This window comes from Oncorhynchus mykiss, chromosome 4, assembly GCF_057628025.1.
Source record: "Oncorhynchus mykiss isolate SJ-2025 chromosome 4, ASM5762802v1, whole genome shotgun sequence".
Classification (NCBI taxonomy): Eukaryota; Metazoa; Chordata; class Actinopteri; order Salmoniformes; family Salmonidae; genus Oncorhynchus; species Oncorhynchus mykiss.
Window position 1 is genome coordinate 87272312 of NC_143025.1, and position 12689 is coordinate 87285000.

At 45.7% G+C, this 12689-nt stretch overlaps 1 protein-coding gene across 2 annotated transcripts in view; it reads left to right on the plus strand.

Moving 5' to 3' along the window:
* Positions 1 to 12689, plus strand: part of LOC110521100 (ryanodine receptor 3) — a 266242-nt gene that overhangs the window by 99282 nt on the left and 154271 nt on the right. For both annotated transcript variants that reach the window (XM_090233224.1, XM_036976224.2), the window contains 7 exons: positions 1176 to 1311; positions 2896 to 2991; positions 3362 to 3480; positions 7517 to 7650; positions 8404 to 8485; positions 8680 to 8839; positions 12585 to 12689. The exon at positions 12585 to 12689 is cut by the window's right edge and continues 88 nt beyond it. In XM_090233224.1, the coding sequence (XP_090089350.1) occupies positions 1176 to 1311; positions 2896 to 2991; positions 3362 to 3480; positions 7517 to 7650; positions 8404 to 8485; positions 8680 to 8839; positions 12585 to 12689 (832 nt within the window). The remainder of the gene's footprint in view (positions 1 to 1175; positions 1312 to 2895; positions 2992 to 3361; positions 3481 to 7516; positions 7651 to 8403; positions 8486 to 8679; positions 8840 to 12584) is intronic.

Here is a 12689-nt window from a genome sequence, read left to right on the forward strand (position 1 = left end):
AAACGTATGATTCGATTCGACTTGACTTGCTCTTAGAATGTACTGTACAACTTGGACTTGATTCGAGACTCGACCCATTCTACTTGAACCTTGTGACTTGAGACTTGCTTGTGACTTAAAAAATAGTGACTTGATCCTACCTCTGCCTAAAAGAGACTCCCACAAGATATGCAAATGTATCTCTTTTCATGTAGGAAGTTCTAGGAACATGTATCACTGCGATTGAATCACATAATGACGAATTATGGTACACTATTCCCTATGTAATGCACTACTTTAGACCAGAGCCCTATTCCCTATATAGTGCACTACTTTAGACCAGAGCCCTATTCCCTATATAGTGCACTACTTTAGACCAGAGCCCTATTCCCTATATAGTGCACTACTTTAGACCAGAGCCCTATTCCCTATATAGTGCACTACTATAGACCAGAGCCCTATTCCCTATATAGTGCACTACTGTTTACCAGAGCCCTATTCCCTATGTAGTGCACTACTATTTACCAGATCCATATTCCCTATATAGTGCACTACTATAGACCAGAGCCCGATTCCCTATGTAGTGCACTACTATAGACCAGGGCCCTATTCCCTATATAGTGCACTACTATAGACCAGAGCCCTATTCCCTATATAGTGCACTACTATAGACCAGAGCCCGATTCCCTATATAGTGCACGACTTTAGACCAGGGCCCTATTCCCTATATAGTGCACTACTATAGACCAGAGCCCTATTCCCTATATAATGCACTACTATAGACCAGAGCCCTATTCCCTATGTAGTGCACTACTATTGACCAGAGCCCTATTCCCTATATAGTGCACTACTATTGACCCGAGCCCTATTCCCTATATAGTGCACTACTTTAGACCAGAGCCCTATTCCCTATATAGTGCACTACTTTAGACCAGAGCCCTATTCCCTATATAGTGCACTACTTTAGACCAGAGCCCATAAAGCTCAGGTCAAAAGTGGCCGTTGTGGATGTGACCCTTGTATTAGAGCTCGAATCCCCGAGCTGACATGGTAAAAATCTATCCTTCTGCCCCTGAACAAGGCACTCTTCCTCGTGTAGGCCGTCATTGTAAATAAGAATTTGTTCTTAATTGACTTGCCCAGTTAAATAAAAAAATAAAAAAATGACCAGCCTGGTGTTTGTGTGTGTGTTTCAGGGCATGCTGGCCCTGCTGGTGATGTGCATCGACCGTCTCAACCTGTACAACAGCGCTGCTCACTTTGGCGAGAATGCTGGGGAAGAGGCTGGGGCGGCATGGAAGAGCATCCTCAACCTCCTCTACCAACTACTGGGTGAGAGAGATGGATCTTAGGGTTCTGTGTCAACTCTAAACACCTCTGTGCGCACACACACACACACACCTCCCTGAGCTCCATCTGAAGAGTGACATGACAGTTATTTTATTTACAGGGGAGAGAGAAGAGAGAGAGAATGATATGAGAGCGAGAGAAAGAGGAGAGAAAGAGAAACAGAGAGAGAGGGAGAGAGAGAGATAGAGAGAGAGAACGAGATTGAGAGAGAGAGATAGAGAGAGAGAAACAGAGAGAGAGGAAGAGAGAGAAAGAGAGAAACAGAGAGAGAGAGAGAGAGAGAGAGCACGAGAGAAACAGAGAGAGAGGAAGAGAGAGAAAGAGCGAGAGAGGGAAGAGATGAAGCTTCATCACATAAATAAAATAGTGACCTGTTCTTAACACTTGTTCTGTCTGCCCTCTGGGCACTGTGATGTCATGATGCAGTGTCCAGGCAGTCTGTGCATCCCAAATGGCACCCTTTCCCCTATATAGTGCACTAGTTTTGACCACAGCGCATAGGGCTCTGGTCAAAAGTAGTGCACTATATAGTGAATAGGGTGCCATTTGGGACGCACAGTGTGAGACAAGAGAGGCTGTTAACACCAGTTAGATAAATGTTCAAAACCCTTTATTTTCAAATTGTCAGTTACAAATGTTTTATCACTGATCTCGCGCAATGAGGTGTCAGACTTCTATCTCGAGGAAAGGAGGTCTCTGCTGTGACAAAGACCCCTTTTATTACAGCATAGTATCGGTCTATATAAGAACCTGGATGTGTTGTTGTTCGCCTTTTGTTGTGGTGATGTCATAGAAGCAGAAACAGGTCCATCATTTTAACGAGTTCCCCTTAGTTCAGCTTGACCGCACTCGTATTCAAATCCTCTACACACACACACACACACACACATACACACACACACACACACACACACACACACACACACACACACACACACACACACACACACACACACACACACATCCCCTTGCACGCAGGCACACACACCTCAGTGAAAACAGCCCAGACTTCCTCTCGCTAAACCAACACAGGGGTCACCCTGAAGGATGCCAGTGCAGTCTGAGCAGAGAGAGAGGAAAGAGGAGAGAGAGAGAAGAGAGAGGGGAGATAGATAGAAGAGAAGAGAAGAGAAGAGAGAGAGAGAGAGAGAGAGAGAGGAGATAGGAGAGAGAGAGAGGAGTGAGAGGAAATAGGAGAGAGAGAGAGAGAGGAGAGAGTCAGACAGTGTTCTCTGTGAGTTTGTGTTGACTAATGGCTCTGCATTGAGCGGTATGAATTAGCTGACAGATTATGCTGTTAAACTATCCCAAATGCATTATCATTCTGCTGTCCTTAAGGCTAATGCTGAGTGATGACTGGGTGAGGAGACAGCTAGATATCAAACAAAGACAAGAGGTCTCAACATAGTTGGAGAAATGACATTTTCTCGTCAGCCTCTGCCTCTCTCTCACCCTCTCACCCCCCTGCAATGTCTGCATCACTCTGTCATCCCTGTCAATCCCTTCTACTCACCCCTCTTTCCCTCACTCTCCCCTCTATGTCCCTCCACTCACCTCTCTCTCCAGCCTCTCTGATCAAAGGGAACCGGAACAACTGTACCCAGTTCTCCAGGAACCTGGACTGGCTGGTCAGCAAGCTGGAGAGACTGGAGTCCTCATCAGGTACCCTACACAATACACAGAGAGTTCAAGAAGTAAATTAGTGTATTAGACCAATCAGATTGGATTTGGTCAGGAAACTCCCCAGACCTGTACATATTGGGTATGGAATTGTTTGTTTATGTAGTCAAATGCCTTGTATTATTAGCTAGCTAATTGTATGTGTGTGTCTGGTGTAAGTCAACCTGAATCCTAATATGAGAGTCGTTCTAGAACTGTAAATAAAGTAGCTTTTCTTACAAAGGTCTATAGCACAATCTCCCAGTAGTTTTAGCCTGTTTGTCCTCGGGTATTGTGGAGGTGCTCCATTGTATCCTGATAGTGTCTCCTGATTCTATTCTGTTTTGTTTTGTTCTACTTTACTCTATTGTAGGTATCCTGGAGGTGCTCCATTGTATCCTGATAGAGTCTCCGGAGGCTCTGAACATCATCCAGAAAGGACACATCAAGTCCATCATCTCCCTGCTCTACAAACACGGACGCAACCACAAGGTCAGCAACAACAACACATTACTGAGGTTCTAATACACTCATTCTGAAGGTTCTAATACACCCATTCTGAAGGTTCTAACACACTAATTCTGAAGGTTCTAATACACTCATTTGGAAGGTTCTAATACACTCATTCTGAAGGTTCCAATACACTAATTCTGAAGGTTCTAAATGAAACTCAACAGCAGCATGTAGCAACAACATACCTGCAGAATGACAATATCATGCTGTAAACAATGCTATTGTAATGCTTTCTGAGAGAGAGGCAAACATGAGCCAAACATCTAGAGTATGAGCAGCAGTGCTTTGGGCTTTCATCCCTATAACCAGAGAAGATAGTTAACCCGGGGGAGATGGTTAACCCGGGGGAGATGGTTAACCCGGGGGAGATGGTTAACCCGGGGAGATGGTTAACCCAGGGGAGATGGTTAACCAGGAGGAGATGGTTAACCCAGAGGAGATAGTTAACCCAGAGGAGATGCTTAACCCAGAGGAGATAGTTAACCCGGGGGAGATGGTTAACCCGGGGGAGATGGTTAACCCGGAGGAGATAGTTTACCCGGAGGAGATAGTTAACCTAGAAATAGTTAACATGTCAGGGCTTAGACAGAGGTTAAACACTACTAGCAATTCATAAAACTTCTAACCATGTCAAGTTTAACCTGAAAAGTTATTGTCCCCCCTCAAAACAATGCAACACTCAGACAATGTACAGTCGTGGCCAAAAGTTTTGAGAATGACACAAATATAAATTTCCACAAAGTTTGCTGCTTCAGTGTCTTTAGATATTTTTGTCAGATGTTACTATGGAATAATGAACTATAATTACAAGCATTTCATAAGTGTCAAAGGCTTTTATTGACAATTACATGAAGTTGATGCAAAGATTCAACATTTGCAGTGTTGACCCTTCTTTTTCAAGACCTCTGCAATCCGTCCTGGCATGCTGTCAATTAACTTCTGGGCCACATCCTGACTGATGGCAGCCCATTCTTGCATTTATCAATGCTTGGAGTTTGTCAGAATTTGTGGGTTTTTGTTTGTCCACCCGCTTCTTGAGGATTGACCACAAGTTCTCAATGGGATTAAGGTCTGGGGAGTTTCCTGGCCAGGGACCCAAAATATCGATGTTTTGTTCCCCGGTCCACTTAGTTATCACTTTTCCCTTATGGCATGGTGCTCCATCATGCTGGAAAAGGCATTGTTCGTCACCAAACTGTTCCTGGATGGTTGGGTGAAGTTGCTCTCAGATGATGTGTTGGTACCATTCTTTATTCACGGCTGTGTTCTTAGGCAAAAGTTTGAGTGAGCCCACACCCTTAGCTGAGAAGCAACCCCACACATCAATGGTCTCAGGATGCTTTACTGTTGGCATGACACAGGACTGATGGTAGTGCTCACCTTGTCTTCTCCAGACAAGCTTTTTTCCGGATGCCCCAAACAATCGGAAAGGGGATTCATCAGAGAAAATGACTTTACCCCAGTCCTCAGCAGTCCAATCCCTGTACCTTCTGCAGAACATCAGTCTGTCCCTGATGTTTTTCCTGGAGAGATGTGGTTTCTTTGCCCTTCTTGACACCAGGCCATCCTCCAAAAATCTTTGCCTCACTGTGCGTGCAGATGCACTCATACCTGCCTGCTGCCATTCCTGAGCAAGCTCTGTACTGGCGGTGCCCCGATCCAGCAGCTGAAATAACTTTAGGAGACGGTCCTGGCGCTTGCTGGAATTTCTCGGGCGCCCTGAAGCCTTCTTCACAACAATTGAACCACTCTCCTTGAATTTCTTGATGATCCGATAAATTGTTGATTTAGGTGCAATCTTAATGGCAGCAATATCCTCGCCTGTGAAGCCCTTTCTTTGCCAAGCAATGGTGACGGCACGTGTTTCCTTGCAGGTAACCATGGTTGGCAGAGGGAGAACAATGATTCCAAGCACCACCCTCCTTTTGAAGCTTCCAGTCTGTTATTCTAACTCAATCAGCATGACAGAGTGATCTCCAGCCTTGTCCTCGTCAACACTCTAACCTGTATTAATGAGAAAATCCCCGACATGATGTCAGCTGGTCCTTTTGTGGCAGGGCTGAAATGCAGTGGACATTTTTTGGGGGGGATTGCCATCATACAAACTGAGGCAACAGACTTTGTGAAAATGTATATTTTTTTGTCATTCTCAAATCTTTTAGCCACGACTGTATGTAAACCAGTGCCCAACAGTGTATACAGATAGGTGGCTATCACAGCTGTCATGGTGGCGTTGACAATAGCCTCATGCTGCATATCAACCTTCCTACTATGTGCTTTATATGCCGTGTTAACTAGCCCTACTGGGTTAACTGGGTAATTGTGCATGCAACATCCAGAGCCGGGCTGCGTCCCAAATCTCTCCCTATTCCCTCTGTAGTGCACTACTTTTGACCAAGTGCTATTTGGAGTGCAACCCCAATCCTGTAAGCAGCAGGTGTTGATCCATAATATGATATGGCACTGCACAGGAATCCTTTAAGCTTTTAACAACCTATGAAGACACGGGCCATGCATGCCCCTCTATGGGTTATTAGCATCATTTACTTGGTTGCTAAGTGATGTGCTATTGTTACACAGAGGCAAAACCGAAGGATTGTCGCCTTCTGTCTGTCCGTGTGAAGCTCTATTGAGGAGTGTGACACACATAGGACAGACAGAGCAATGTAAACATATGTTTCCCATGCCAATAAAGCCATTTGAATTGAATTGAGAGAGAAAGAGAAAACAAGAGAGAGAGCACGAGAGAGAGAGAGGGAGAGAGAGAGAGAGAGCACGAGAGAGAGAGTTAGAGAGAGAGAGAGAGAGAGAGAGAGAGAGCGAGAGAGAGAGAGCACGAGAGAGAGAGAGAGTTAGAGAGAGAGACAGAGAGAGCACGAGAGAGAGAGAGAGCACGAGAGAGAGAGAGAGAGCACGTGAGAGAGAGAGAGAGTTAGAGAGAGAGACAGAGAGAGCACGAGAGAGAGAGAGAGTTAGAGAGAGAGACAGAGAGAGCACGAGAGAGAGAGAGAGTTAGAGAGAACTCCTGGGTGATCACTTCAATCGTCTTCATCTTTTGAACTGATGTGCAGGCAGGGCACTTCTACACTGTAACGAGCTTCAATTCTGTTAAGAAACAATAATGTTCATATTGCCAGTTTTTGCTTTGATGGTGGATAAATAAGATAGTTTACTCAGACTGTTTACCATTGAATACAATTGTCAAGGATCCTGTCTGTGTAAATGGGTGTTTCCTCACTCGCTTGAGCATTCTTTTCCTGTGTGAGCCCACCACTTCCTCCATAATATCTGGCATGCTCACGCCAGAGAGCTTATTGTCCCCTCCTTCTCACTCCACCCGCCCCACCCTGACCAGAAAAAATGGGTGTGATGTCTCACTCTGGGGCAACCCCTCCACAGGGCGAGGGCAATAAGTAGACCAGAGAGGCCCCGATCAGAAAAATGGAGGGAGAGGGTATCTCGCTTTCTCTACCATCTCTGTTGGTAGAATGGTTAATAATGGCTATGGCACAATAGCCAGCTAATAGGATGGTATGTATACTAGAAGGCCTAGTTGGACAAGGCTGAATATGCACATGATGAAATTTAGAGGTAGCCTAAATATGAATTATTTAATGGAAATAGCATTGACCAAAATAGGAATAAAATTGCCCAGACTTTTAGTCGACTGATAATAACTAAAACTAAGAAGGATTAAATTACTAAAATGTGACTAATAATTAAAGCTATTTTAGACAAAAGACTAAAACAAAAAAATGAATCTAAAACAGCTGCCGAAATGAAAACTTGGAAAGAATGAGGATAGTATAATTCATTCTTATACGTCTCTCTTGTTCGCTGTCTCTCAATCTCCCTCGATCCTTATTTTATTTTTTCCCCATCTCCCTTTCCCTCTCTCTTTCCCTCTCTCTTTCCCTCTCTCTTTCCCTCTCTCTTTCCCTCTCTCTTTCCCTCTCTCTTTCCCTCTCTCTTTCCCTCTCTCTTTCCCTGTCTCTCTCCCTCCCTCCTTCCCTAGATCCTGGACGTCCTGTGCTCTCTGTGTGTGTGTAACGGGGTGGCAGTGAGAGCCAATCAGAACCTCATCTGTGATCACCTGCTTCCGAAGAGAGACCTGCTCCTCCAGACACGATTGGTCAATGACGTTCAGAGGTAACAGGAAGTAGGAAGTGCCCCACTGTAACCATGCGCCATAAAATTAGAACTAATACCATTCTAATTATATGGTGTAATCATTGTAATTCTATGGTGTAATCATTGTAATTCTATGGTGTAATCGGTCTAATTCTATGGTGTAATCATTGTAATTCTATGGTGTTCTCTGCAACATATCCTTGTTAACCCTATCAGTCCCGATGCCCCAGCATTTGACTTTCATTTGTCTACATGTCCAGCCCTTATATTTAGTCTCACAATGAAGTGCTTTAGATATATATATATTTAATTATTATTATTTTTTTTTGGGGGGGGGGGGGGGCACAACCAGGGCTACAAGTAGAACACATAGCAATTTGACATAAACAGTTGAATTCATGAATTTTATTGACGGTATAGCCCAGAAGGCTGTAGCCTAAATCATGCAGGCTTGATGGTGGGACTCATTGGGTTAATAAACAACATTCATAAATGAATGTGCTCCCTAAACAGCAGGCAATTAGCAAGTTGTTACTGTCTGGGTAATTACATAAAGACATACATTCACTCTTGATGTACTACTGCACATGTCTTGTTAACTCATTTAATATAAACTCAACACAGCTTTTATGAATGCAATGTTAAAGAACATGGAATAGACATATGACCAATGTATCATTTATCTGTCTGTCTTTCTGTACCGCAGCACACGTTGCTTAAAGCCACACTCTCTGACTGTTTTCTCATCTCTCTGTCTTCATCTGGACCCAGTATGAGGCCTAACATCTTCCTAGGAGTGGCAGAGGGTTCAGCCCAGTATAAGAAGTGGTACTTTGAGTTGATGATCGACCAGGTGGACATTGGCTTTTCTCACTTTCATCAATTTCATTGCTTACGAGTTTTGTTTATTCTGTAGGAACATTATTGACAATTTGTATATTTAAAATGTAAGTTGTACTTGCAATTCAGCTCTTTGCTACCACACGTGTAATGCCTTTTCTCTTTCTGTCTCTCTCTCTCTGTCTCTCTCTCTCTCTCTCTCACAAGGTGGACCACTATGTGACCAGTGAGCCATCCCACCTGCGTGTGGGCTGGGCCTCCACTAAGGGTTATGCCCCCTACCCGGGGGGTGGAGAGGGATGGGGGGGCAACGGAGTGGGTGACGACCTTTACTCATACAGCTTTGACGGACTCCACCTGTGGTCAGGTAAGCTCTCTGGGGTTCTGCATGACTCTACCTGTGGTCAGGTAAGCTCTCTGGGGTTCTACATGACTCTACCTGTGGTCAGGTAAGCTGTCTGGGGTTCTGCATGACTCCACCTGTGGTCAGGTAAGCTCTCTGGGGTTCTGCATGACTCTACCTGTGGTCAGGTAAGCTCTCTGGGGTTCTGCATGACTCTACCTGTGGTCAGGTAAGCTGTCTGGGGTTCTGCATGACTCTACCTGTGGTCAGGTAAGCTCTCTGGGGTTCTGCATGACTCTACCTGTGGTCAGGTAAGCTCTCTGGGGTTCTACATGACTCTACCTGTGGTCAGGTAAGCTTTCTGGGGTTCTGCATGACTCCACCTGTGGTCAGGTAAGCTCTCTGGGGTTCTGCATGACTCTACCTGTGGTCAGGTAAGCTCTCTGGGGTTCTGCATGACTCTACCTGTGGTCAGGTAAGCTGTCTGAGGTTCTGCATGACTCTACCTGTGGTCAGGTAAGCTCTCTGGGGTTCTACATGACTCTACCTGTGGTCAGGTAAGCTCTCTGGGGTTCTACATGACTCTACCTGTGGTCAGGTAAGCTCTTCTGGGGTTCTGCATGACTCTACCTGTGGTCAGGTAAGCTCTCTGGGGTTCTGCATGACTCTACCTGTGGTCAGGTAAGCTGTCTGGGGTTCTGCATGACTCTACCTGTGGTCAGGTAAGCTGTCTGAGGTTCTACATGACTCTACCTGTGGTCAGGTAAGCTGTCTGAGGTTCTACATGACTCTACCTGTGGTCAGGTAAGCTGTCTGAGGTTCTACATGACTCTACCTGTGGTCAGGTAAGCTCTCTGGGGTTCTGCATGACTCTACCTGTGGTCAGGTAAGCTCTCTGGGGTTCTACATGACTCTACCTGTGGTCAGGTAAGCTCTCTGGGGTTCTGCATGACTCTCCCTGTGGTCAGGTAAGTTCTCTGGGGTTCTGCATGACTCTACCTGTGGTCAGGTAAGCTCTCTGGGGTTCTACATGACTCTACCTGTGGTCAGGTAAGCTGTCTGAGGTTCTACATGACTCTACCTGTGGTCAGGTAAGCTGTCTGAGGTTCTACATGACTCTACCTGTGGTCAGGTAAGCTCTCTGGGGTTCTGCATGACTCTACCTGTGGTCAGGTAAGCTCTCTGGGGTTCTGCATGACTCTACCTGTGGTCAGGTAAGCTGTCTGAGATTCTACATGACTCTACCTGTGGTCAGGTAAGCTGTCTGGCGTTCTGCATGACTCTACCTGTGGTCAGGTAAGCTTTCTGGGGTTCTACATGACTCTACCTGTGGTCAGGTAAGCTCTCTGGGGTTCTGCATGACTCCACCTGTGGTCAGGTAAGCTGTCTGGGGTTCTGCATGACTCTACCTGTGGTCAGGTAAGCTCTCTGAGGTTCTGCATGACTCTACCTGTGGTCAGGTAAGCTGTCTGAGGTTCTACATGACTCTACCTGTGGTCAGGTAAGCTCTCTGGGGTTCTACATGACTCTACCTGTGGTCAGGTAAGCTCTCTGGGGTTCTACATGACTCTACCTGTGGTCAGGTATGCTCTTGATGTGATGATGTGACCCTGACAGTTCCTTCTCTGCCTTATAATGTATTTTGTGAGTTAAGTCCTGAAATGTGTGTTTTCGGTTTGGATTTGAATGTCAAGGGCAGAGAGACAGTATAACAAGGTGTAGCTTATATAACTGCAGACGTTGACTGCCCTCGTGATGTGAAATTCCGCAGCTATTTTGGGAGTTTGGCAGGGAAATCCTGAGGTCATCATTTTGTGGTCTACAGCAAAGAAAAAATATCAGTACAATATAATCTCACCGTCAACCAATCATCCCTCATCTGCCACCCTGCCCCCCATCAACCAACCATCCCTCATCCGCCACCCTGCCCCCCGTCAACCAATCATCCCTCATCCGCCACCCTGCCCCCCGTCAACCAATCATCCCTCATCCGCCACCCTGCCCCCCATCAACCAACCATCCCTCATCCGACACCCTGCCCCCATCAACCAACCATCCCTCATCCGCCACCCTGCCCCCCGTCAACCAATCATCCCTCATCCGCCACCCTGGCCCCCGTCAACCAATCATCCCTCATCCGCCACCCTGGCCCCCGTCAACCAACCATCCCTAATCCGCCACCCTGCCTCCCGTCAACCAATCATCCCTCATCTGCCACCCTGCCCCCCGTCAACCAATCATCCCTCATCCGCTACCCTGCCCCCCCCCCCCCCCTCCCCCATCTAAATAGCCCCAGACTGTTAGTTTCTCCCAGTGATTTAAAGATACACTAGTTGACTGATAATGGGCGCTGTCACCATCTTGCCTCCATCTTGGCACTCCCCCACCATTGTAAAAAAATAGAAATGCATTTACTAATGTCTACAGTTATTTATTCTATACTGAATAAAAATATAAACGCAACATGCAACAATTTCAATGATTTTACTGAGTTAAAGTTCATATAAGGAAAACCATCAATTGAAATAAATGAATTAGGCCCTAATCTATGGATTTCACATGACTGGGCAGGGTCGCAGCCATTGTTGGGTCTGGGAGGGCATAGGCCCACCCACTTGGGAGCCAGACCCACCCACTAGGGAGCCATGCCCAGCCAATCAGAATGAGTTTTTCCCCACAAAAGAGCTTTTGTACAGACAGAAATACTCCTCAGTTTTAACAGCTGTCTGGGTGGCTGGTCTCAAACGATCCCGCAGGTGAAGAAGCCAAATGTGGAGGTCCTGGGCTGGCGTGGTTACATGTGGTCTGGAGATGAGAGGCCGCTTGGATGTACTGCCAAATTCTCTAAAACAACGTTGGAGGCTGCTTATGGCAGAGAAATTAACATTCAATTCACTGGCAACAGCTCTGATGGACATTCCTGAAGTCAGCATGCCAATTGCACGCTCCCTCTAAAACTGGAGACATCTGTGGGATTGTGTTGTGACAAAACTGCACATTTTAGAGTGACCTTTTATTATCCCCAGCACAACATGCACCTGTGTAATGATCATGCTGTTTAATCAGTTTGTTGATATGCCACACCTGTCAGGTGGATGGATTATCTTGGCAAAGGAGAAATGCTCACTAACATGGATGTAAACAAATTTGTGCACAACATTTTAGAGAAATAAGCTTATTGTGCGTATGGAACATTTCTAGGTTGTTTTTTTTAGCTCATGAAACATGGGACCAACACTTTACATGTAATGTTTCTAGTTTTGTTCAGTATAGACACTTTAATGCAGACTTTTAAGTTATATTATGTGAGCTAAACATGCACATATATTTAAAAAATATATATATTTAAAGAATTCCCTGAAGTATAGAGATTAGTAATGTTACTGTCCCCACTACAACAACAAAAATACTTAAATACATGTCATTTAGTCCTGGAAACATTTCATTGAAATACTGTAGAATTCATTCATTCCTGGAGGACTGCTCCTTCTGGGGAGTACCAAAATGGCCGCCCGGGGAAAGCTTCTCAATGGCCAATAATTAGCTTCAGCAACATAGGGTTTGTATATGTTATTGGTTTATATACATTCTACACCTTACACTTCCCCTGCTCCCCCTCTGAAGAGGCTGAGTCTGCCCTCCATGACTTTGAAGGCGTGACTTCTCTTCTTTTCTCCTCTCCTCTCCTCTCTTTTCCCCTCCTCTCTTCTCTTCTCCTCTCCTCTCCTCACCCTTTCCTCCCCTCCACTCTTCCGTCTTCTCCTCCCAGGCCGTATCTCCCGGGCGGTAGCCTCGATCAACCAGCACTTGTTGAGCAGTGATGACGTGGTGAGCTGTTGTCTGGACCTGGGCGCTCCTTCCATGTCCTTCAGGA